At 56.0% G+C, this 22,950-nt stretch overlaps 1 protein-coding gene across 1 annotated transcript; it reads right to left on the bottom strand.

The window, feature by feature from the left end:
- Window positions 1-7,126: 7,126 nt before the first annotated feature.
- On the bottom strand, window positions 7,127-16,904 carry BCL3 (BCL3 transcription coactivator). The gene is made up of 9 exons (XM_079906535.1): window positions 16,336-16,904; window positions 14,454-14,607; window positions 10,036-10,144; window positions 9,588-9,792; window positions 9,395-9,483; window positions 9,107-9,184; window positions 8,327-8,494; window positions 7,839-7,956; window positions 7,127-7,701 (listed from the first exon to the last, which is right to left on the bottom strand). Exons 1-9 carry the CDS (start codon window positions 16,589-16,591, stop codon window positions 7,514-7,516), a joined length of 1,365 nt encoding a protein of 454 aa, XP_079762661.1. The 5' UTR covers window positions 16,592-16,904; the 3' UTR covers window positions 7,127-7,513.
- Window positions 16,905-22,950: the final 6,046 nt, after the last annotated feature.

Below are 22,950 nucleotides of genomic sequence, written 5' to 3'. Positions count from 1 at the left end.
CTTAACCACTGCGCCACCAGGGAAGCCCAGAAATAGCGTTTTTGTAGGTGTAACCGAGTTAAGATCAGGTCATACTGAATTAGGGTGGTCCCTAAATCCAATACAACTGGACATTTGGACACAGACACAGGTACACTCACAGGGAGAAAGCCATGGGACGACAGAGGCAGAGATTGGAGTGATGCATGTATAAGCCAAGGATTGCTGGGAAACACCAGAAGCTGGGAAGCGGCAAGGAAGTACCCTCCCCTAGAGCCTTCAGAGAGAGCAGAGCCCTGCCAGCACATTGGTTTGGGGCTCCCAGTCCCCAGAATTTTGAAAGAATAAATTTGTTGTTGTTGTTTTTTTGGCGGTACGCGGGCCTTTCACTGCTGTGGTCTCTCCCGCTGCAGAGCACAGGCTCCGGACGCACAGGCTCAGCGGCCATGGCTCACGGTACCAGCCGCTCCGCGGCATGTGGGATCTTCCTGGTCCTGGGCACAAACCTGTGTCCCCTGCATCGGCAGGCGGACTCCCAACCACTGCGCCACCAGGGAAGCCCAAATTTGTTGTTTTAAGCCGCTGAGTTTGTGGTCCTTTGTTACAGCAGCAACAGGAAATTAATACAATAAGTTAAAAAAAAAAAAAAAAAAAGCAAGTGCAGAAGGATTAGTACAACACAATGTTGTTTATACCAGGTAAGGAAACCTGCAAAGGGAATTCCCTAGCGGTCCAGTGGTTAGGACTCCGTGCGCTCACTGCCGAGGACCCGGGTTCAATCCCTGGTCAGGGAACTAAGCTCCCACAAGCTGTACAGCGTGGCCAAAAAATAAAGAAAAGAAAAGAAAACCTGCAAAACCAATGCTCTATATTATTGGGGGGATGCATCGTATGTGATAATAGTATGAAACCATGAGTGGTAATGTTGAGCATTAAATGCAGGACATGTCGAAGGAAAAAGATGGACTCTGAGGATACAATGGGACTACGATATCGTTAACGCTTTAATTAAAAAAAACTGTGCCAAATATGGCAAACTGGTTAAGAGTTCATATAGTTGCAAAGTGGATACAAAAGCAGTGGATGAGGGCTTCCCTGGAGGCGCAGTGGTTAAGAATCCGCCTGCCAATGCAGGGGACATGGGTTCGAGCCCTGGTCCGGGAAGATCCCACATGCCGCGGAGCAACTAAGCCCGTGCGCCACAACTACTGAGCCTGCGCTCCAGAGCCCATGCTCTGCAAGAAGAGAAGCCACCGCAATGAGAAGCCCGTGCACCACAAAGAAGAGTAGCCCGCTCTCGCTGCAACTAGAGAAAGCCCGCCCGCAGCAAAGAAGACCGAACACAGCCAAAAATAAGTAAATAAAATAAAGAAATTTATTTTAAAAAATCAGTGGATGATAAGAAAAGATACTGAAAAACATTATCAGGGAAATGAAAATCCAAACCACAAGGACATCCCACTTCACACCTGCCAGGAAGGCTATAATCAAAAGGACAGACAATAATAAGTATTGGAGAGGCTGTGGAGAAACTGGAACTCTCAGACAGTGCTGGTGGGGATGTAAAATGGTGCAGCTGCTTTGGAAAACGGTTTGGCAGTTCTTCAAAATGTTAAACATAGAGTCATTGTATGATCCTGGAATTCCATGCCTATGTATATATATCACAGAGAACTAAAAACATATATCCACACAAAGATTTGTGGAAACCACTTAAATGCCTGTCAAATGACAATGGATAAATGGGTAAATTAAACGCAGTGTTCCCATATAATGGAATATTATTTGGCCATTAAAAGGAGTGAAATATTGATACAGGCTACAACGTGGATGAACCTCAAAAGCTTTATGCTAAAGTAAAAGATGCCAGTCACAAAAGACCACATATTGTACGACTCAATTTATATAAAATGTCCAGAATAGGCAAACCTATAGAGACAGGAAGAATATTAGGGATTGCCTAGGGCTGAAGGAAGGGGGTTAGGGGGAAATAGGGAGTGACTACTAACGGGCAGGGGGTTTCTTTTGGGGATGAAGAAATGTTTTAAAATTGATTGTGGTGATGATTTCACAACTCTCTGAATTCACCAAAACCACTGAATTGTACACTTTAAATAGTTGAATTGTAGGCTATATACATTATATTTAATAAAACTGTTTATACAAAGTGGAGGCCGGACCCCAGGGTAGCCACAAGAGGGCGCACTAAGCACAGATTTACCTCCTCCCTTGGGAACTGAGCTTCTCAGGCCCTGCCCGCAGACCCTGGCCACACCTTTGAGAATCTGGCCACGCCCCAAGGTTCTGACCACACCCCAGGATATGGCCTGTCCTTCATCATCCAGGCCACGCCTCTGAAACTTTGCCCACACCCCGAGACCTTAACACACCCTAAAGCCCGTGTCATACCCCAAAGCAGAGTCTGAGGCAGCAAATTCACACTCCCAACTCCGCAAGCTCTGAGCACAGATGCATGCACAGACTTAAATCCTCTTAGAAACACAGAGCCTTAAAACAATGACTTGCAATTTGCAAGCGTCCTTTTCTTTTTTGAAATCATTTTAAACTTATAGAAAAGTTGCAAGAATAGGACAAAGGTTTCTTGTATACCCTTTACCCAGACTCATCAATCGTTAACAATTTGTCAATTTGCTTTATTATTTGCTCTCCCCCTCCCTCGAACCATTTGAGTTAAGTTTCAGACATTCTACCTCTTTGCTCCTAAACACTCCGATGTGTATCTCCACGTACAAGAACATTCTCTTACACAGTCACAGTACGGTTATCAAAAGCAGGACAGTTAACAGTGATACAATACTAGCATGTAACACTGCAGCCTATATTCAAATCGCCAGTTGTCCCCAAATTATCCTCATAGCAAACCATTTTTTCCAGTCCAGGATCCAATCTGAGATCATGTGTTGCATTTAGGTTTTTTTAAATTTAGTTTATTTATTTTTGGCTACGTTGGGTCTTCATTGCTGAGCGCGGGCTTCTCTTTGTGGTAGCTTCTCTTGTTGCAGAGCACGGGCTCTAGGCGCCCGTGGGCTTCAGCAGTTGTGGCTCTCGGGCTCTAGAGCGCAGGCTCAGTAGTTGTGGCGCACGGGCTTAGTTGCTCCGTGGCATGTGGGATCTTCCCGGATCAGGGCTCAAACCCGTGTTCCCTGTACTGGCAGGCAGATTCTTAGCCACCGAGCCACCAGGGAAGTCCTGCATTTAGTTTTGATGTCTTTATACTGTCCTTCAGTCTGGTATAACCGCTCAGCCTATCTTTGTGTTTCATGAAGTTGACGTTTTCGATAAATCACAGGCCACTTCTTAGCTCTTTGGTAAGGTGTCTAGATTTGGGTTTGTCTGACATTTCCTTGTGATCAGATTCTGGTGGCAGGAATATTATAAAAGTGATGCTGTGTCCTTCTCAGTGCATGGTATCAGAAGGTACACGATGTTTGTCATCCCATTCTTGGTGATGAATTCCTTCGCTTGGTGAAGGTGAATTGTGGAATCCCGGACTCACCGACCCACCAGGTCAGTGTCTCCCCTTTCTGGGCCTCAGTTTCCCTTTCTGTAAAATGGAGGTGTGGCTGACTTCAGGGTCTGCTCACACACCGAACCAGCAGATGTGTTCTGTTTAGTTCTTATGCTTTTAAAAGCATTTTGGGGGGACAGCACCCACATTTAAGATTTGGCAGATTTCATGCAAGCGCTTGAAAGAGATGTTCTCTGATTGAGTATCTGGGTTTACTCAGGGTGGTGATAACAAGTGAAACTTTGCAACAGAGGCTGGGCCTCTGGAGCAATGCATTGAAAGTATGACTTCTGGCTCTAGAATGCAAGAACTTTCACAGATGAGAACAGTTCTTGGTGGTGGTGGTTAAGGGGGGTGTTTAATTCTGGGAGGGCTGGGGGGGGACTGGAGACCCTCTATATAGCCCTTCTCCCCTCTCCTTCGGGTCTTTCTTCAGGGGAAGGGGGCCGGGTGTGGAAGGACACGTGCCCAGTCCCAAGGTCAGGAAGCTGAGAGGGGGTTTCCATGTGTGGAGAGGCCAGATCCTTTGTTTTAGAGAAGTAAGTTACCAAGGTCAGGGCCGGGTTCAGCTTCTGAACCGGGGGATAGTTTCTCACACACAAAGAGGCACATCACCTACAGTCTGGACCCACAGATACAAGGAGATCTTGACACACACTCCAGGCTGGTGATGGGGCTGGCACCCACAATCTCATCAAATCCTCATCAACCCATCAGCCCTCAGACGTGGGCATTATTCGCATTTTACAGATGCGGAAACGGAGGCTCGGGGCCTGAAGTCGCCTGATCAAGGTCACATGGCTAGGGAATGGAAGGGCTGGACTCGAACTCAGTTCTAACTCCGGGGCCTGTGCTCTCAACGACACACCACCTGTAATCTTGCAGCCTTTCCACACACACATGCGTGTGCACACACAGAATAATAGGCACAACCACGTACAACCTTCCTGTGAGTCAAGAGGGCCCAGCGACTATGAGCGTGGGTCTAGGAGGCAGGAGACCTGGCCTTGGATGGGCAACTTGCTCTCTCTGAGTCTCAGTTTTCTCATCTGGAATATGGGTACCATCATGGTCAATACATGGCTGCTAATATTTGCTCCCAAACTGGTCACACAGTGTGACAGGGGACCAGACACAGCCACAAAGAATCACAGACACCATAATGCAATGGGGAGTGGGTGAGGCTCACTCATTCCACCATCACTTCTCAGGGGTCTGCTCCGTGCCAGGCAGTGTGCTGGTTGCTGTGGGTAGGGCAGCAGGAGGAAACTGTCCTCCCAGGGCTCATGGTCTGCTGGAGAGACAGTCACTGCACATGACCTTGCTCATGTGGTGGGATTATCACGTGGGAAGTTCTCACACACAGCTGCTTGCGGGGCCCAACAGTCACCCTCTGTAGTGGGTTGAGCGGTGGCCTCCCACAAAGATATGTCCCCATCCTTACCCCCCAAAACCTTTAAATGTGACCTTATTTGGAAAAAGGGTCTTTGCAGATGCACTTAAGGTTAGGATCTCAAGATGAGATCATCCTGGATTACCTGGGTGGGTTTAGGGCTAAACCCAGTGACAGTTGTCCTTATGAGAGCCAGAAGAGAAGACACAGACACACAGCAGAGGAAGCCATGTGAAGATGGAGGCAGCGATTGGAGAGATGCAGCCACAAGCCAAGGAATGCCAGCAGCCACCTAGGATCCTCCCCTAGAGCCTTTGGAGGGAGTGTGGCCCTGCCGACACCTTCATTTTGAACTTCTGGCTTCCAGAACTGTGAGAGAATAAGTTCATTTTGAGCCATCTAGTTTGTGGTCATTTGTTACAGCAGCCCTAGGAAACCAACATGTCTTCCAAATCAGGCAGCTCTAGGGACACCATAGCCCAGAGGCAGCATCAAAAGCACTGGCACATGGCTTCCCTGGTGGCTCAGTGGTTGAGAGTCCGCCTGCCGATGCAGGGGACGCGGGTTCGTGCCCCAGTCCGGGAAGATCCCACATGCCGCGGAGCGGCTGGGCCCGTGAGCCCTGGCCGCTGAGCCTGCGCGTCCGGAGCCTGTGCTCCACAACGGGAGAGGCCACAGCGGTGAGAGGCCCGCGTACAGAAAAAAAAAAAAAAAAAAAAATTGGGCTACCCAGTCAGAGCTGCCCCAGAAGTGCGTGTACATGGATGTGTGTGCGTGTGTGTACACACGCACACACCCCTAGCCTAGACGCAACAGTGTCTCCTAGGAAGACGTTAAGGCAGTGGGCCCCACAGATACAGCATGTTGTGGAGTCACCGCAGCAGAAATGTTCACAATCACCAAGACATACAAAGACCCAGAGGCCCAAGGAGGGCCCGCCAGACTGAAAAACCCACACTCAGCATCACTCGGAAACACAAACACATGGTCACTCAAGAAGACCAATAGAATGGGACCAAGGTTGCCAGCTTCTCCCAAAGGACACCCCTTTCTCCAAGGCTGGAGGCACTGGGGGCTGACATGGGGTCCAGCCCTTTCTTGGGGGTTCCAGCTTGTCCTTGCCCCCCCGTTGTACATCCATCTTCCCTTCCCAACGGGCAAATCCCTGTAACAAATCACTTATCCATATACCCACCGCTTAGTGATGCTGCTTCTCTGATCGAATAGAGACTCCGATGATATTTACATCCTAACCCCTGGAACTCTGTGAATGTTACTCCCTGCAAAAGGGATTTGGCAGCTGTGAGGAAGTTAAGGGTCTTGAGATGGGGGAGGTTATCCTGGATTATCTGTGGGCACCTGGGGGAATCACAGGGTCCTCCTAAGAGGGAAACGGGAGATCAGAGTAGATGTACAGATAGAAGCAAGAAGGTGCTGTGATACAAGGAAGGGGCCATGAGCTAAGGAATGCAGGCGGCCTCTGGGAGCTGGATACTGCAAGGGACCAGATTCTCCTCTAGAGCTTCCAGGAGGAACCTCTGCTGACACTTTGACTTTGGTCCAGTCAAGTTGATTTTGGACTTCTGACCTCCAGAACTACAAGCGGATGAATCTGTGCTGTTTTAAGCTGCTGAATCTGTGGTGCTTTGTTACTGTGGTAACGGGAAATGAATGCAAACCCTGACTGATACGTAAGAGACGCGTCCAGACGGTCAAAAATATATATGTATGTCAGGGGGGCCCTGGAGCCACTGAATCAAAATGTGACACACCAAGCGAGGCAGTCACATAGAAACAATCACACGATGACCGCAGGTCTCAATGTCAGGAACACTCACAAATGCTACACGCACGGAGACCCAGAGGCAGCTGGCATCAACAGCTTACCACAGGTACACAATTGGGGGGAACCAGCTGTGGTACACAGGGACCCACAAACCGCAGAATCCTTCAGAAGCACACACACACACACACACACACACACATGCACTATGGAACCCAACAGTGACACAATGACAGCATTTGCAACACACCGTAAGTCCTAGAGTCGCCCACACATGTCACTGTCAGCCTGAGACTCACACAGAGTCAGCTGGATACAGCACCCAGGTGGGCACACACACAAACACACTCCCTCCAGACCTCCTCATGAAAGAGGCCTAGCAAAGCCAGGGATATGGTACAAAAATAGTTTATTACAAAAGAAATTCAACCAAAAAGCCTAATAATTTACATTGATATCAGTGCCTGGCTACAGCCCATCTCTCCCTCCTTACTGAACTGGGTAAAGGCCAGAGGGGAGGGCTGTTCCTTGGTTCCACCAGCTCTGGGAGAGGAGAAGGAAATGAATGATTGGGTGAAGTTCCAGATGGGAGACCGGTGCCTGAGAATAATAGGGTAAGAGTCCCGGGCTGGGGGTGGGGACGAGATGGGGGCATATCCATGCTGAGAAGACGGGGGCGGTTATGGGTAAATATATGTGCCTCTGTGCAAATCCTGGTCCAGAAGATTGGGGGGGGGCAGAGTGAGATCTTCACAGTTTCCAGGAGGGCCGACCCCATAGGGCAGCGAGGTCCCTCCTCATGAGTCCGAGATCTGCCCCCCCATCCCTCTCAGCTGCCTCCTGGAGCTGGGGAGGGGGGCACCGGCCGGCCAGGGGCTCGGAGGACCCCGGCATAGGGCAGGAAGGTCGGTGGAGATGAGGCAGGAAGGAAAAAATTGGGGGGAACCATGGGGAATCCAGGGGGGTCCTTGGGGGGAGACTGGGAGGGCGAGGAGGGTGGTGATGCTGACAGAAGACCTGTGGGAAGAGAAGAGAGAGGAGGGGTGAGGGCAGCGAGAGGCTGGATCCAGGGGGAAGGGGGCTGGGGACCCCCACTCCTGGGTTCTGAGGGAGGGCGGAGCTGGGCTGCTGGAAGTTGGGAGCCGGTTTCTCACCATTGGAGCTGAGGCGGCTGCTGCTCTCAGGGGAGGTGGTGGCACTCCGGTCAGGGGAGGGCTCTGGCTGGCATGCAGGAGCAGCCCGTGTGGCCTTCCCTCTCAGGATGTCGATGACCTGCGGGGCGATGCGGGGGTGGGGTCATCACCAGGCCACCCCTGCCCACACAGCCCTGCTTCTCTCCATCTCTCCTAGCTCACGGGGTCTCCTAGCTCAGGGAGCACCGCCTCTTTCTCAGTACGTGCGGGGGGACAAGTCACTTCCTTTCTTTGTGCCTCAGTCACTCCTTTGTCTAGAACTCACACCCACGCCCTCAGGCTCACCGGCTCGCCTCCACGCCCTGGCACAGACGCGCACACGCCCACCGCCGCATCCCCTGCACGCACGTGCCCACTCACCTGTCACATCCGCGAGGACCGGCGCTCGGGCACAGACACCCCTGAAACCCCTGTAACCCCCGCCGCCACCAGCGCGCACACTCACTCACCCGGCGGCTGCGCGCCACCATGAGCGGCGTGTCGTTGTGGCAGTTCTTGAGGCCGCTGTCTGCGCCGCTGCGGACCAGCGTGCGCACGAGCGGGAGGAGCCCGCGGCCTGACGCCGAGTGCAGCGCCGAGCTGCCCGAGTACATTTGCGCGTTCACGTTGGCGCCGTGCTGCGGGCGGGGAGGCGCGGGTCAGGACCACCGCGAGGTCCCGGTGGGGGGGCGGAACCCAGGGGCGGGGCTACAGTGAGGGGCGGGGCCGGGCGTGAGGGTGGGAATCACAACCTGGGGCGGGGCCAGATCGGGGTTGGGTGATAGAAGGGTAGAAGTTGGAAACAAAGGCGGGACAGAGCGGGATTGGAGGGGCGGCGCCGAATCAACCAGAGCTGGACTCCGCAGCCCTGGCCAAAGCAGGGGCGGAGTCAGAGAAGGGAAGGGTCCAGAGTCTGGGCCTGATCCTGGACGGAGTCGGGGAGGAAGGACAGCGTGGGGACAGGGCCAAAGCCGGAAGGCAGGGTCAGCAAGACTCTAGGTGGTTGGGGCCTGGGACGTTTTGGGGCCGGAGGAGGGATGGGAGAAGACTCGGGACTAGTTCGTAGCCTGGAGGGGTGAAGTCCTAGGGTTGACAGAACGAGGCCTAGAAGGAAAGGTCGGGGCTGGAAGCGCAGCGAGAGCAAGAGCCAGAACTGGAAGGCGGCGTCGGTGGCAGGGATGGGGCGACAGCCGGGTGGTGTCAGAGGAAAGGGTGGGCGAGAGGCCACGGGCAGGGGCCGCCTTACCCACCTGTAGCAGCAGCTGCACCATGCTAAGGCTGTTGTTTTCCACGGCGTGGATGAGTGGGGAGCGGCCGCTCTTAATGTCCTGCGGCAGGGCGGGAAGGTTTTAAGCGTCTCCCAGCACTGCCCAAACAGCCGGCGGCCCACATCCTAACCGCTGGGTCCAGCATCTCAATCCCCTTAGATTCTTCAAGCCCCACCCCACCCATTCGGGCTCTCTCCCACCCAAGCCCCGCCCCGTTGGCCCCGCCCCCTCTGCTCCTCTTGGCCCCTCCCCCGGCCCAATCGCGCTCACCACCGCGTCGATGTCCGCGCCGTGCTCCAGCAAGAGCAGCACCGCTTCTTGGCACTCGGTGTTCACGGCCACGTGCAGGGCGGTGAGCCCTGAAGGAGAGGGAGGCTCAGTTAAACCTGGGCCTGGGGCTTTGCAGCCTCAGGACTCCAGGTCCTGCCGGACAGCCCCACCCCGCGCCCGGGTAGATGCTCACCGTCGTAATTGCGGGCCTCCAGGTCCATGGTGCCCCCGGCCGCGCTGTCCAGCAGGGCCCGCAGGCAGGCCGGGCTGCGGTGCTCGCAAGCTAGGTGCGCTGCCGTCTGGCCGTGGCGGTCCAGTGCCATGGGGCTGGCACCGGCCATCACCAGGAGCCGGACCACAGACGGCAAAGTGGTGATCACAGCCAGGTGTAGCGGTGTCTGGGGAACAGAGACTGTGAGGGACCCGTTCCCTGCCCTGCGTCCCAGTCCTGCCTTCCTCAGAATTCCTGAGTCCTGACCCCCAGCTGTAGTCTTAGATTAGGCAGCAACCAGAAATCTGGAGCACCTCGTCCCTCAGATTCAAGAGTCAGGGCCCCCAGCTCTTCTTCCCGTAGGAAACAGGAGTCCGGGTTCCCAGACCCCTCTCCCATTAGATCCAGGGCCCCAGGCCCCCAGCCGCACCTGCCGGAGGTTGTTGTAGATATCCAGCTCCCGGCCGCCATGCTGGAAGAGGTTGACTAGCCGATGCACAGCTGGTAGATTGCCCTGCACCACCGCAATGTGGAGTGGCCTGGGGGTGGAGGATCACAGGCGTTAGAGGCTGGTCACCTCTCAGCCCATACTCTCAGCAGTGCTAACTCCAAAATGCGCAGGATACTTTAGAAGTGTCTCTAGAATCCAACCACTGCTCCCCACCCCCACTCCCTCCATCCTGTCAGGCACCACCATCTCCCCTTCTGGACTGTCCCCTCCTCGCTGGCCTCCCTGCTTCCATCCTGCTCTACTGTCTGTCCCTCACATAGCAGCTAGAGGGACCCTTTTAGACCCTAAGTCAGGTCATGCCCCTTTTCTGCACAGAATCCTCAGAGTAAAGTCCTCACCGTGGCCCACAGGCCCTGTGTGATCTTGTTTCCTGCTCTTCAGTTCCTTTTGATATCATCTCTGTCCACTCTCCTCAGCCCACTCTGGCCACTAGCCTCCTTGGTGTTCCTCAAACATACCAAGCATGCTTGCCTCCTAGGCCTTTGCACTGGCTGTTCCCTCTGCTGGGAAGAGTCTTCCCCCCATACCTGCGGGACTAGCTCCCCTCATTTGGGCCTCTGCTAAAATGGTACAGCAGCGGCTCCCTCCCCCACCCCCGGCTTTATTTTCCTCCAGTTCATCACCTGATGTGGTACACTTTACTTGTTTCCTGTCTGAATCTCCCCCGATAGAATGTCAGCTCCACCAGGGTAGAGCGTTTGGTGTGCTTCCATCACTGCCCAGTGCCTAGGACAGCGGCTGGCGCTGAGCAGGTGCTCCACAAACACGCTCTGAATAGATGAGTCCCTCTCAATGATCCCTGGCCATCCTTGAAGCTGGTAACCACATTCCCACCCCACTCAAGGCCACAGTTTTCTCATCTGTGGAATGGATGGGGATGAACTCGATACCACCATCAAGGTCTCCATCAGTGGTGACTGGAGATCATGGTCAGCCTCCATCCCAAGAGTATGTATTTTGTCCAGAAGGGAGGTGGGACAAACTAGTCACTGTTTGGGAAGCTGGACTGCGCAACCCAGGTCCCCCCCCCACACACACCACTTCTGGACTGAAGGACTCATTCCCTCAGCTTCTGGGAAGGTTGTCAGCTCTCAGCTCTCTCTGGGAATTACCCTCCGCTGAAAAGAGCTGCTTGCCCAGGTCATGGGGGTGAGATGGGTAGATGCCACCCAATGGCATCCAGTGACTGGTCCGTGTGGGTGTCGAAGGCCTGGGCTTCTGGCCCCAACTCTGAAGGCCACTCCAGCTGCAACATTCCCTGTGGGATAACTGAGGCCCTGATGAAACTACGTAGCAGCTCAAATTCTCCCTGTGCACAGTCCTGCTTCCTCCATCTCTGTAGGCGCTGATCTGGATAACACTTTCCAATAAACTTCCTGCCCCTTCCCAGGGCCCCGAACCTGGAAGAGCCATTTAGAGCTGAGAGCAATCTGGGACGACTGTATGGGGTGGGGGACCTTAGCGCTGAGGGCACAAGGCTGACTGGAGGTACACAGTCCCTACAACCTTTCTTTAAAGGCCATTTTCTAGAGCAACTTCTTTCTCACCCACCACTGCTTGCTGACGAACCAGAGTGTGGCTAAGAGAGGTGAACCGCGGTTCTCCCAAGTGTGGAATCTGCAGCTAGAATCCAGCTCCCTAGGTACTGGAGGCAGAGAAATCCTGCAGCCCTGGAGGCTCTGCCGGGGCTGAGTAGGCCGGCGCTGCAAATTGCGTTACAAGTCTCTCTAGCTGTGCGCCTAGGCGGCCCTTTACAGCCTCGGGTTTCTCCTCCGTAAAGTATAGCCTACAAGAACGCCCATCTCCCAGTAGAAGATTATGCAGGTGTAACGCTGAACCTGGATCCTGAGCCGAGACAGCCAAATTTAAAAAGAAATCTTGGGGGAGGGGTCGGAGCTGGGCCAGGGCCCCCTTGGGAAGGGCTCCCTCCCCTCCCTGCATCTCCCAGGACGCCCGGCCTGGGTCCCCTTCGGGGCGGGAGGGGTTAAGTGAGGGCAGAGGGAGAAAATTATTTCAGAGAAACCGTCCAGGCCTGAGTTCCCATAAACGCGCGGGCCGCAGGGGGTGGGGCGGGGCTGGAGGAAGTGGGGACGGGAGGGGCGGCCCAGCCCTCGGACTTCCAGTAACAGGTCTGCTGGGCGGGGCTCCGCTTCCTGCTCCCGGGGGAGGGAAGCCTGTCCCGTCGGGGATCTACCCCGGCCACCCGGACACCCCAACTTCCATCCTCGAATAGGGCGGAGAGGGGAGCCTAATCCAAAACGATCTAGTTACCCTGGGCGTAAGGGCCCCAACTTCTCCAGCCAGAGGACCCCTCTGGAACTCCACCCTCCAGGGCTCCGACTCCAGCTGGCTCCCTAACCCCCACATCTTGGCATCCATCCCCAAGATCTCTTGGGACCCGGGAATACGGTGCCCTAACTCATTGCGGATACGAACTTTCCCCTTCCCTCCGAGTTCTAGATCCCCAAGCTGCCCTGCCCGCTGCTCCTTACCCGCTCAGGGGTCACGGAAGGCAGTCCCCCAACCTCTGCTCTCTGGGACTCAGAACGCGTTCCCCCCTCTCTTGGAGACCCAGACTTCCATCTCCCCAGTGCCTCCTGACTTCTTGGTGGCGGGGGGTGGGGGTGGGGGGGTGGGGAGGTTGTCCGAATGCCCTGAGATCTTACTCCCTTGAATCCCTAGAAGTTCAGCCTCCCAACCATAGCTTTGCCGTTCTGGGGACCCAGACCTACCGTGTCCCCCCTCCCGCGCCCCCGCCTGGCCTGTGCCTGCTGCCCATTCCGGTAAAGTCTCGGCCCCAGCGGAAGGGGTTAAGGTTAGAGGGAGCGCCAGGAGGGGGAGGCTGTGAGTGAGTGACGGGTGCTGACGTGGGGGAGGCAGAGCAGCTGGGCTGCGGTCAGGTTCTGCGGGAAGGGATTTCCCCCAACAGGCAGCTGAGGCAGAAGTGTTTGCTTTGGGGGAGAGCGGGGAGGGCGGGGAGGGCGGCTGGGGTGTGGGGCTGGAGACTGGTGTGCCAGGTCGCCTCTGCACCCTGCTTTCACAGGTTGCAAACAAATCACCCCTGGGGACGGATACAAATTAAATCTATTTCACTGATGACCCCAGACGTACCCAGAGTGGGCGGGAACTAGCTTTACCGAGCCCTGTATATGTATATCTCAGGCACTTCCTCCTGCTTGGGTTCACAAGGATAAGTCCACGACAACCCTGGGAGCTCTGTTCAACCAACCAAAAGCCGCTCCCATGTACTGAGCACCTACCGTGTGCACCCCCCTCCGTTCTATGCACCGTATGTATGTACATCACTGCACTGAATCCTAATTGTGATTATGAGCCCAGATTTCCAAATAGGGAAACTGAGGCTCGAGGATGTGAAGTCACCCAGGAGCCAGTGGTGGAGGCCCCCCCCTTTCCCTGTAGAAACAGGCTTGTCCATCCCATCTCCACCTGTGGTTTCCAGTCCCCAAACCCCATTCCCAGACAATCGCTTTATAGAAATCATTTCATTTCTGCCTCACAGAGACCCTCATCTTATGCTTCCTGTTTTTACAGGGGGAAACTGAGGTAGAGAGGGGTGAGAAAGTGGCCGGCTGAGATTCAAACCGAGGTCGATAGAATAACAATAACCGTGGCGGTCAAGTATATCGAGGGCTTACTGTGTGCTAGGCCCTCCCGTGCAGGATTTCTCAGCAGCTTCATGCTGCTCAGAAGCGTGGCCCCTCAAACGGCAGATGATGAAACCATGAGATTTGGGAAGTCAACTTAAGGGGTCGTCAAGTTAATTTAGTGGGCTATGACCAGGAAACAATGACATAAGACTAGAATAGAAAATCCCAAAGTAGATCCCAAGTCGAAAGGGTGAGCGCTGTTTTGTTCTGTGCAATTTTTATTTCAAGTTTATATGTGCGTGTATGTGCTGGGTTTAGTAAAAAGCAATAACGATAATAATACCAGTAATTAATACATATTGAACAGGCAATCTGCGAGGCTCAGTGCTAGGAGTTTAACATGTATAGTTCATAGAATAAATTGGTCAGTGAGATGTCTTCCTCATTTTGGGATTTTGATAAAACATTTGAAGCCCACTGCTCCAAAAACAGTCCTGGGAGGTAAGTGCTCTCAGGGTGCCCAATTTTTCAGAAGAGGAAACTGAGGTCCAGAGAGGGAAAGGGGCTAGCTCAGAGTCACACAGCAGTGGAGACAGGGTTCTAACTCAGGTGCAGGTAACTTGAAAGCCCACGCTGAGTGCCCCTGTGCTGTGGTGGGTGGGTGAGGTGGGTGGAAGGTTGGTCTCCCCACTCCCTACTGCCCTCCATGAATGGGGGACTGTCACTCACGTGTCTCCGTCCTCGTCCGCATGGGTGGCCATGGCGATGTCAGCCGACAGGGGGTGTTCCATGGAGCACATCATGGGGTACAGGGGTGTAGGCAGGTTCAGCAGAGGAAAGGGGGAGCCCATTGTTGGGGTGGGGTACAGGGACAGTAAAGGTCCTGGGCAAAGAAAGGACATGCGTGAGACCAAGCCCACAGATCCTCAACCCACTCCCCACCTCCCGGCCTTCGCTACTGCGTGTCACCTGCCCTTTTTCCCAGGTCCCTTTTGCATCTCCTACTGAGTCCTCAAGGTGCAAGACAAACTCCTCTACCGCATCCCTCCTCTGGGCTCCCGCAGCTTCCCCCAGCCCACCCCCCGCCCCAGCCCTGGACACTCTCACTGTCACATCTTTACTTGTGTCTGATGCCCCATCTCCCACTAGGCAGAGAGTCCCTTAAGGACTGAACCCCCATCATCACTCAGCAGGGGGACCTCAGGGCCTGTTTGCTGAGTGAATTTGTGGCTGAGGGAGGTAAGGATGGATGAAGCACTGGATGTAGGGTGTGGGGTGACTGTGTACAGAGTTTGGGGAGAGGGAGTGCTGCCAGAAACATGTTCAGATCAAAGTGTTGGAAGGGACCATGGTAGCAGGCAAATCCATATCCACCCATCACACAGATGGGGAAAACTGAGGCCCAGGTTCTCATCGGGGGAATAGGAAAAAAGGAGAAGGCTGTGACCGGCCTCCTGATGCACAGCTTGAAGCTGTACTCTGAGGGGGTGGAAGGTGCAGAAACTGGGCACAGGTCTGGAGGCACTAGGCATGGGGTCTCTGCAGCTCTGAGGGTCACTCCGAGATCGTGAGGTGGGCACAGCTGTGGGAGGGGCCACCCCCTCCTGGAGGTCAGGGATGAAGACAGGATCCGGAAAATGGATTTTGGCCTTCTCTGTCATCTCCTGGTCCTTGGGGGTTCCCATTCCTGAACCCCCAAGTTTCCTGGTCCTTGCATGTCCAATACCAGGCCTTGACACCCTGAGGCCTTCTGCCCAGAGACCCCTGAATCCTTCTTCCTGGCTCTAAATCCTTGAGTCCCAGAACTCCCCAGTCCTGCCCCCAATTCTTAGACTGAGCCCAAGCCCCCTAAGGCCACCTGACCTTGTGACCCCAGCGAAGACACTGGTCACTTGCAAGCACACAGAACTGGGTGCTCAGAACCGCAGATCTCTGGCCTGCTGGCTCCTTAAGGACCCCTGGTATCTGGATCGGTTTCCTTGGGTCCTTGTGATCCCAGATATTGGGGTGCTCAGAACTCCAACGCTGTTCTCCTAATTCCCATCGTCTCCCGATATCTTGGTTCCCGAGATTCTGACATCCGGGGATCCTTAATATCTGTCTCCTTAGAACCCCAGTCTCTGTGCCCCTGACTTCCTTTGACCCCACATATAGTTCGGGATGCCAAGACCCCAGTTTCTTGGGTCCAAGTGCTGATTCCTTATAACCCTAGATATGTGGGTTCTGAAGAGTTTATAATTCTGTGTTCCTGGGGCTTGATTCCCTGAGAACCCATTTCTGTACTGCTGGGCACTGTCTCCTAGCTCCCTATATGTGGCACTCGGACCCTGGGCTCTATCCCTCAGGGCCCCCTGACACCCAGCCTTCCTACAACCCCGATACCTGTGTCCCAATGCACTGCTCCCTGAAGCTCCCATATCTGCACCCCTGGGACCTCAGGCTGTGCGCCCAGCTCCCCAGGAACCCCATATCTGTGCCCTTGGGACCTTGGCTTCTGTCCCTCAGCTGCCCGAGGCCCCGTATATTACGTCGGAGCTCTGCTCCTGGCTCCGGTAGTGACCCTCTGCACTGCCTGGCCCCCACCCGGCCATGACCCGCGGAAGCCACTCACCCTGGTAGTAAATTGCTTCTGGCCGGGCCAGGCCGTGGGGGGGCGCAGGCACCGCTGGCGTGTCTAAGCCACCGCGGAGGGGATCCGGGGGGACGATGGGGCCCACAGCGCCGCGGGGGGCGGCGGGCTCTGGGGAGGGCGCACGCAGAGGGCGCTTGCGGAGCGGCAGCGCGGCGCCTGGGGGTCCGGAGCCCTTGGGCCGGGTACGCAGGTCCACAGGCCCCTCGTCCATGGTCCCCGCGGGGCATCGGGGCATGGGGCCGCCGGGGACGGCGGCCGAGCGGGCGGCCGGAGTGCGGCTGGGTTGGCGGCACGGGAGGGTGGCTGCGCCGAGCGCCGGGACTTCCCCTGCTGCCGGCTGAACTGAAGGGACTTTTGTCGGCCCGGGCGGTGCCGACAGCCTGCCTCCCCGCCCCCGGCCCCCCCGGGGCCACCCGTCCGCCCCAGGGGTTTCCTGGACCCGCCGCCGCTCCCGCCGTCCCGCGGTGCAGCCTGCAGAGCGCCCCGCCCGCGCCGCGCCCCGCGCCCGCCCCCTCCCAGCCCCGCGGCGCCCGGAGCGGCCGGGTCTTGGCGTGGGGCGGGGGGTGGGTGGGAAGAAGGCGGGGTCGCGGGTTGCGGGGTCCCCACCCCTGCGGCTGCGGGCGTCAGGCTCCGTCTCCGCTTTTTTGTCTTTCTGGCTATAGGCCTCTGTATCTCTCAGTCTGGCTTTCGGATCTGGATAGATGTCTCTCTATCTCTGTGTCTCTGTTCTCAGTGTCTCTGTCTCTATCGTCTCTTTGCTTCCCTCACCATCTCTCTGTCACTCGAGTGCTGTCTGCTCTCAGCCTCTCCTCCAGGGAGGCAATTCCCTGAGGCCCTGGGGTCGCTAAGACGCGGGTTCGATTCCCTACTCCTACTTCCTCGCTGGGTGACCTTGACCAGGCGCTTCCCTTCTGTGAGCCGTTTCCTCCTTTGTGGGAGCGAAAAGACGCACCCGGGGTAGGGACTACGCTCCGCAGGCGCCCAGGCACTATCCCTCAGCCTGCCCTGCCCCCATCTCTGCCTCCTCCTGTGCCTCCTCAGCTTTGGGTCTGAACTTCGTTGGGGGTGGTGTTCGGTGGGGAGTGCGCAGGGAAACAGTGAACGTGTTTCTTCCCGGCGGGGTCCCTGCACCCAGCCGGAGCCGCTGGGCACAGGGTGGGTGCTCCGGGAATCCTCGATGCACAGAGAAAGAAAGAGACGTGGCGAAAGGGGCATGGAGGTCGTGAGAGACTAAGGAGGAGGGAGACGGGGACATAGCAAGAGCCGCAGGGCCGCAAGACCAGAGTCACAGCGACCAAAGCCCGGGCCCACGAGACGGGGGCCGTCTGGCTCCCCTTCTGCCCCACGTCCCGCTCCCATCCCGGGCGGGGTTGGTGGGTGGGGAACAGGCCAGGCTGGTTGGGGGCATGACTCAGAGGCAGGCAGGAGCTGCGGGCGGCTGGGCGGGGTGGTGTAAGCGGGGGGGAGGGAAGGGCAGAGGCGGGCTTCTCCCGTGTCCCCTCCCCGGCCTCCCTTCTCCCCGCCCCGGGGAGGGGCCCCAGTCGCGCGGGGCTTTCCCGGATTTCCCTGGAGGCGGGGCCGTCGCTGGGGTTGAGTGCCGGTCACGGAGTTACCGGAGGCGGAGCGGAAGGCTTTGGGGACCTAAGGGGGCCAGGGAATGGGTGCTGCACCTCGGGTCTGTCCAGGCGGCTCGCAGGGTCTCCCTGGTTCTGTGTGTCTCCCCATGTCTTTGCATCTTCATCCCTGGCCTCCCTCTCTCTGTCTCCAGCCCCGTCCCATATTTTTGTCTCGCGATCTCTGGCTGCGCCTCGTCTCCCCTTCCTGGGACCCTGAAAATGGGTGTGGGCCCCCGGTTCTCAGGAAGGGACTTTGCCCAAGACTGGGGCCCCACCCCAGTGGATCGTTAACCGGGATGTGAGGAGCAGCTGTGGGCTGACAGAAGCCTCACCCTTTTCCCCCCTTCTCTCCTTTCTGCCTCTCTGGATCTCCCCCTCGGCCGCCTGTAATGGGAGAGCATCTGGGGGCAAGACCTGGGTTCAAGTCCCACTTCCACCCCTTGTTGACAGTGGACCTGAGACAGGTCATTTCTCTTGAGACTCAGTTTGTTCTTCTGGAAAATGGGGCTGATGTCACCCCCTGCCCGCAGAGTTGTGGCTACGAGGGAAAAGGTGAGGGAATTAGGGTGGTAAGTCTGGGGTCCCCGCCTACCCAGCCCTCACCTCCCGGGACCCTCAAACACAGGGGAGGGCTGGGAGGTAGAGCACTGCCCTGCTGTACAGAGGGCAGCTGAGCCTCGGAGCAGCGGGGCTCGTCAAGGTGACGGCCCTAGGAAGTGGTGCTGGACGGCTGCCCAAGGCCCTCCCACTCCCGGGCTCCCTTGCGGCCGGTGGAGAAATGGCTGTGGGCCCAGATAGGGGGAAGGGGGTGTCTGCGCTCGGCCCACAGGGGCTCGGAGGGGCTGAGAGAGCGGGCGCTGGGGGTTCTGAGTCTGAGGATGGAGGAGGGATAAAAGAGTCTGAGGGAGGAGGTGAGGGTCTGAGGGAGAAGGAGAAGGTCTGAGGAGGACCAAGTGAGGACGGTGGCTCTGAGGGAAGAGGAGAGAGTGGGGGCGGCGGTTGGAGGATGAAAGATCTGAGGGAAGAGGAGGTTTGAAGAGGGTCTGAGGGTGGCGGGGGGAGGAGAAGGGAGGCCTGGAGACAGCACCGCCCCGCAGCTGTCTCTGATTTCCCAGAATCTTCTGCTGCTCAGGAAAGTCCCAGCTCCCACAGCTGCCTCCCTTCAGTGTCGGGAACGGAGGATGAGGAACCAGGATGGCTCCCCCCTCCTTTCTCCCCTTGCCCCTGTGCCCTCAGTGGGAAGGACCAGGGTCTCCCCTCTCTGGGCCTTGAGCTCTGGAGGTCCCCCACCGGTAGGGGCGGCCCCTGGATGAGTCCCAGAAACTTCCCAGAGAAGGCCCGGAAGTCCTGCCTGGTGTCTAACCACTTTCCCTCACACAGGCCACCCTTTATACCTGTTCAGATCTCCTGCCTCTTCCTGCTTCTTCTCCCCTTGTCCTTCCCCAGACGTCCCTGGGGGAGGAAGGGCCACGATTATACCTGTTCAAGGTCCCAAGAGGGAAATGAAGTCCTAGCTAGAAGGCTGCGATCCTAGGACAGCTTTCTTGCTCTTGGTGGGGTCGGGGTGGGGGAGAGGTCAGTTCCTCCTAAGAGGAGAAGATTGGGCTGGTCAGACCCTAAGTTCCTCTTGGCTTCATTCCTGGGCCTTCTCCTCTTTGCTTCTGACTGAGACCTGGGTATAAGTCCTGTCTCGGGCTTTCATTAGCTTTGTCACTTGCAGCAGTTATCTAACCTTACGGACTCCCAGCTTCCTCATTTATAAAACAGACTAAACCAAGAAAATACGCTTCCATTCTGTAGGTCCTAAATTATAAAGTGCTCAATACAGCGTAGCGGCGATTGTCATTCTTCCTGTTATAACTTGGCATAGGGATAATAACAATGATTATTATTATTATCAATTGACCCAAATTTTCAACGGCAGAACCCATTTCATTGAGGAAATTAGGATTCAACATGCTGGGCTTAGAGACATGGGTTGGAGCCCTGGCTCTGCCATGTGCTGGCTGTGTGACCTTGGATAGGTAGCTTTCCCTCTCTGTGCCTTTGTCGTGACTTTATGGTTGGGGATGATAACAGCTTCTGCCTCTCAGGACTGCTGAGCAGATTGAGACCAGGTGTGCAGAATGAATGGCTGAATGAATGAATGATATCTGTTCTCGTCTCCACGTTGCCTGCCTTCACCCACCAGGCCAGGTCTTCCTTGTCACCGTTTTCCACCCAGAGATGAGACAAGATGGACATATTCAGTCTAGCTGAGCTCCCACTAGGAATTGACCCACTTCATTCTCTTGACACCTTGTGAGGAAAAGTCAACGAAAATCCCTATTTTACAGAGAAAGAAACAGGCACAAAGGAGTGAAGTCACTGCCTAGGGAAATGTGAGAGACAGGGGGAGTCATGTCTTTAAACCAGGTCTCTGTGACCCCAGCATCCTAGCTGCTGCACCACTTACCTGGGAGGAGTGGTCATTAGTCCCAGAGACCGCAGGCCTTCCCTCTCGGCTCTAATTCTAGACACTTCCTGGGAAGAAGTGGTTTAGATGGGGAAACTCAGGCACAGGAGAGGCAAGGTCACGGGCCCTGGGGTCTACACTCTCCCTACAGTGCTCTTCTGCAGGCCAGGGAGGGTTGCGCCAATGGAGAGAAGGTCACATTGCAGCAGGAGGGAATCAAGTTAGCTTTAAGAGAGGCTTGGGGAGAGCAAGTGAATTTTGCAGACAGAGGAAAACAGAGATGGTGATCGGGATGGGAAGGGACTTGCCCAAGGTCACACAGCCTCCCGTCTGGGCTCTGGGCTGCAAGTCCACCCTGGGTTGGCAGGCAGCTCTGTTCTCCGAGGCTCCGCCCCACCCCCAGGGGCGAGTGCAGGCCAGCTTCCTGGAGCATGCCCTGCACCTCCTGGTTCCTCCCCACCCTGGGGCCTTGGAGGCTACTGGAATCCCTGGCACTAGGCAGGATCAGCCCATCTGGGGCTTGGGCCAAGACTTAATCTTCCCTTTTCTCCCTCTTGCTGGGTCTGCACGCACTCTGCTGAGTCAGAGGATTGCAACATCCTCTCCAGGCGGGCTTTGAGACTGGACACCCTCCCCGGCATTCACTGCCTTGATCAGACAGGGGCGATGTGGTGGGAGAGGTTTGTGGATATCAGCATCTGCCCTGGGCGGGGGTAGGGGGGGTGGTCAGGTTCTGGGAAGGTCAGGTGTAGGGCAGAGGGGTCCCAGTGAGCTGATGGTGGACAGTCAGGAGGTATAATGCTGAGCCTCAGTGTCCTCATCTGTAAATGGGGCTCACTCTTTAATTGTGTGGGTTCAAACCCCAACTCTGCCACTGAGCAGCTGTGTGACTCTTGGCAAGTGACTTACCCTCTCTGAGCCTCAGTTTCCTCATCTATAAAATGGGGTAAAACCAGCACACATCTCACAGGATGGTCGTGAGGGTCAAATGAATGAACACACGTTGGCAAAGGCTGGCATGGAGTAAGTTGTCAGTAAATGGAAGCTGTTATTTTCAGATAATTGCTGTTATTAATATAGGGTATGGGAGGGCTGCCACAGAGGCGCGCTGCTTGGATTCTCTTTTAAGAAAGGACTTGTGGCCCAGCTGCCAGGTGTGCAGTTGGCTAACAGTTGGCTCCTTCAACTTGGTCTGCCTCAGCTTGCCAACTGGGGACATGGTCTCCTGGGCAACCTCTGGCCATTAACAGAGCCAGGGAGGGTCGGAGGGTCTGGCCATTTCCACCCACTGTGGGATTCCTCTCATGGGCAGTCTTTGCTTCAGGAGCTCCCCCTGGGGCTGGCATCATGGCCTGATGGTCCCCCTCCCCAATTTTGCTTCCCCCACCCCCTTTTCTCATAAACATTTTGCCTTCCTAATTGTAAGTGTCTGCTGTCTGGGGAACCCCATCCACGACAATCGGTTTTGGAGTCAGACAACCTGAGTGTGAGTATCAGCTCTGCCTGAGTGGCTTTGGAGTGGCGTCTGATCTCTCTTGGCCTCAGTTTCCCCCTCTGAGTCACGGGGATGATAACATGATGGCCGAGAGGATCCAGTGAGTTAGCAATAGCGCCTTCAGCACTGTGGTCTCCGTCATCCTCATCTGTAAGGAGTGAGACGAATCGACTCTGGGTCTACCTTCCACTCTGCCAGTTTCCAGCCCTGTGGCCCTTGCCAAGTGCTTTGCCCTCTGAGCCTGGTCTGGCCCTCTGGGTCCTGCCTCTTCCATCAGACTAGCTCACTGAGTGGTGTAGCTTGAATCGGCCATCTTACTAGGAGCACTTAATGAGATTCCGTCTCGTCCCCAGTATTAAAGGGCAAGCTATGAATTACCCAGGAGGAAGCTGGTGTCTGCGTCACCCATCAGCCCAGCCAGTCCCTGGCTGAACCCCCTCCTTCCCAAGCCCACCTTCCCAGGGCAGAGCACAGAGCCCATCTCTGAGGAAGGGACAGCACCTTCCCTGAAAAGCTGGCCTTTTCCCTGGAAGTCGGTGCCTCCCCAGCCCGAGGCCACAACCTCCCCTGCAGCCACCACAGCGTAAAAACACAGATGCGAAAGTTCCCCAGGCTCCTGGAAAAGCAGGTCACGCCAGGCCCTTCCTCATTTGAGCAGGGGCCCCGGTGGACTCACCTTCCCTGGCCCCATCCGCTGTCCCAGTCTGGGCCACCCCTGCCCTGTAGCACTTTCCCACAAGAGTGAGGATGGGGCGGGCGTGTCTCCACTACCCCTCCTGCCCCGTGGAAGCAAATCACTGCACTGAAGCCTCCCAGCTGCTCAACCCTGGGCAGGCTCGGTTTCTACATCTGAAAGACTGGGGCTGGTCACCTGCAGCCCTGGCTCTGGGCTGGCTGGTGACAGCTGGGGTACACGAGACCTCTTACTGTCAGGCTTACTGTGGGAGGTGGGAGTGAGGGTTGGCTTGTGGTATCTCCTTTGGACATTACCCACCTCTGAACTTGTCACTTTGGCCTCCTGTAGTCAC

This window comes from Stenella coeruleoalba (genome assembly GCF_951394435.1).
Source record: "Stenella coeruleoalba genome assembly, chromosome: 20".
Taxonomy (NCBI): domain Eukaryota; kingdom Metazoa; phylum Chordata; class Mammalia; order Artiodactyla; family Delphinidae; genus Stenella; species Stenella coeruleoalba.
The sequence above is the reverse complement of the archived record's forward strand: the minus strand, read 5'-3'. Positions and strand labels throughout refer to the sequence as shown.

Excerpts from the sequence above, each read along its gene's own strand:
- BCL3 (XM_079906535.1), bottom strand. The coding sequence starts at position 16,591 with ATGCCCCGATGCCCCGCGGGGACCATGGACGAGGGGCCTGTGGACCTG. Across the intron at positions 9,793-10,035 it reads TCTACAACAACCTCCGGCAG|ACACCGCTACACCTGGCTGT; the intron begins GTGCGGCTGGGG and ends TCTGTTCCCCAG. Across the intron at positions 8,495-9,106 it reads TGGTGCAGCTGCTGCTACAG|CACGGCGCCAACGTGAACGC; the intron begins GTGGGTAAGGCG and ends CCCCGCCCGCAG.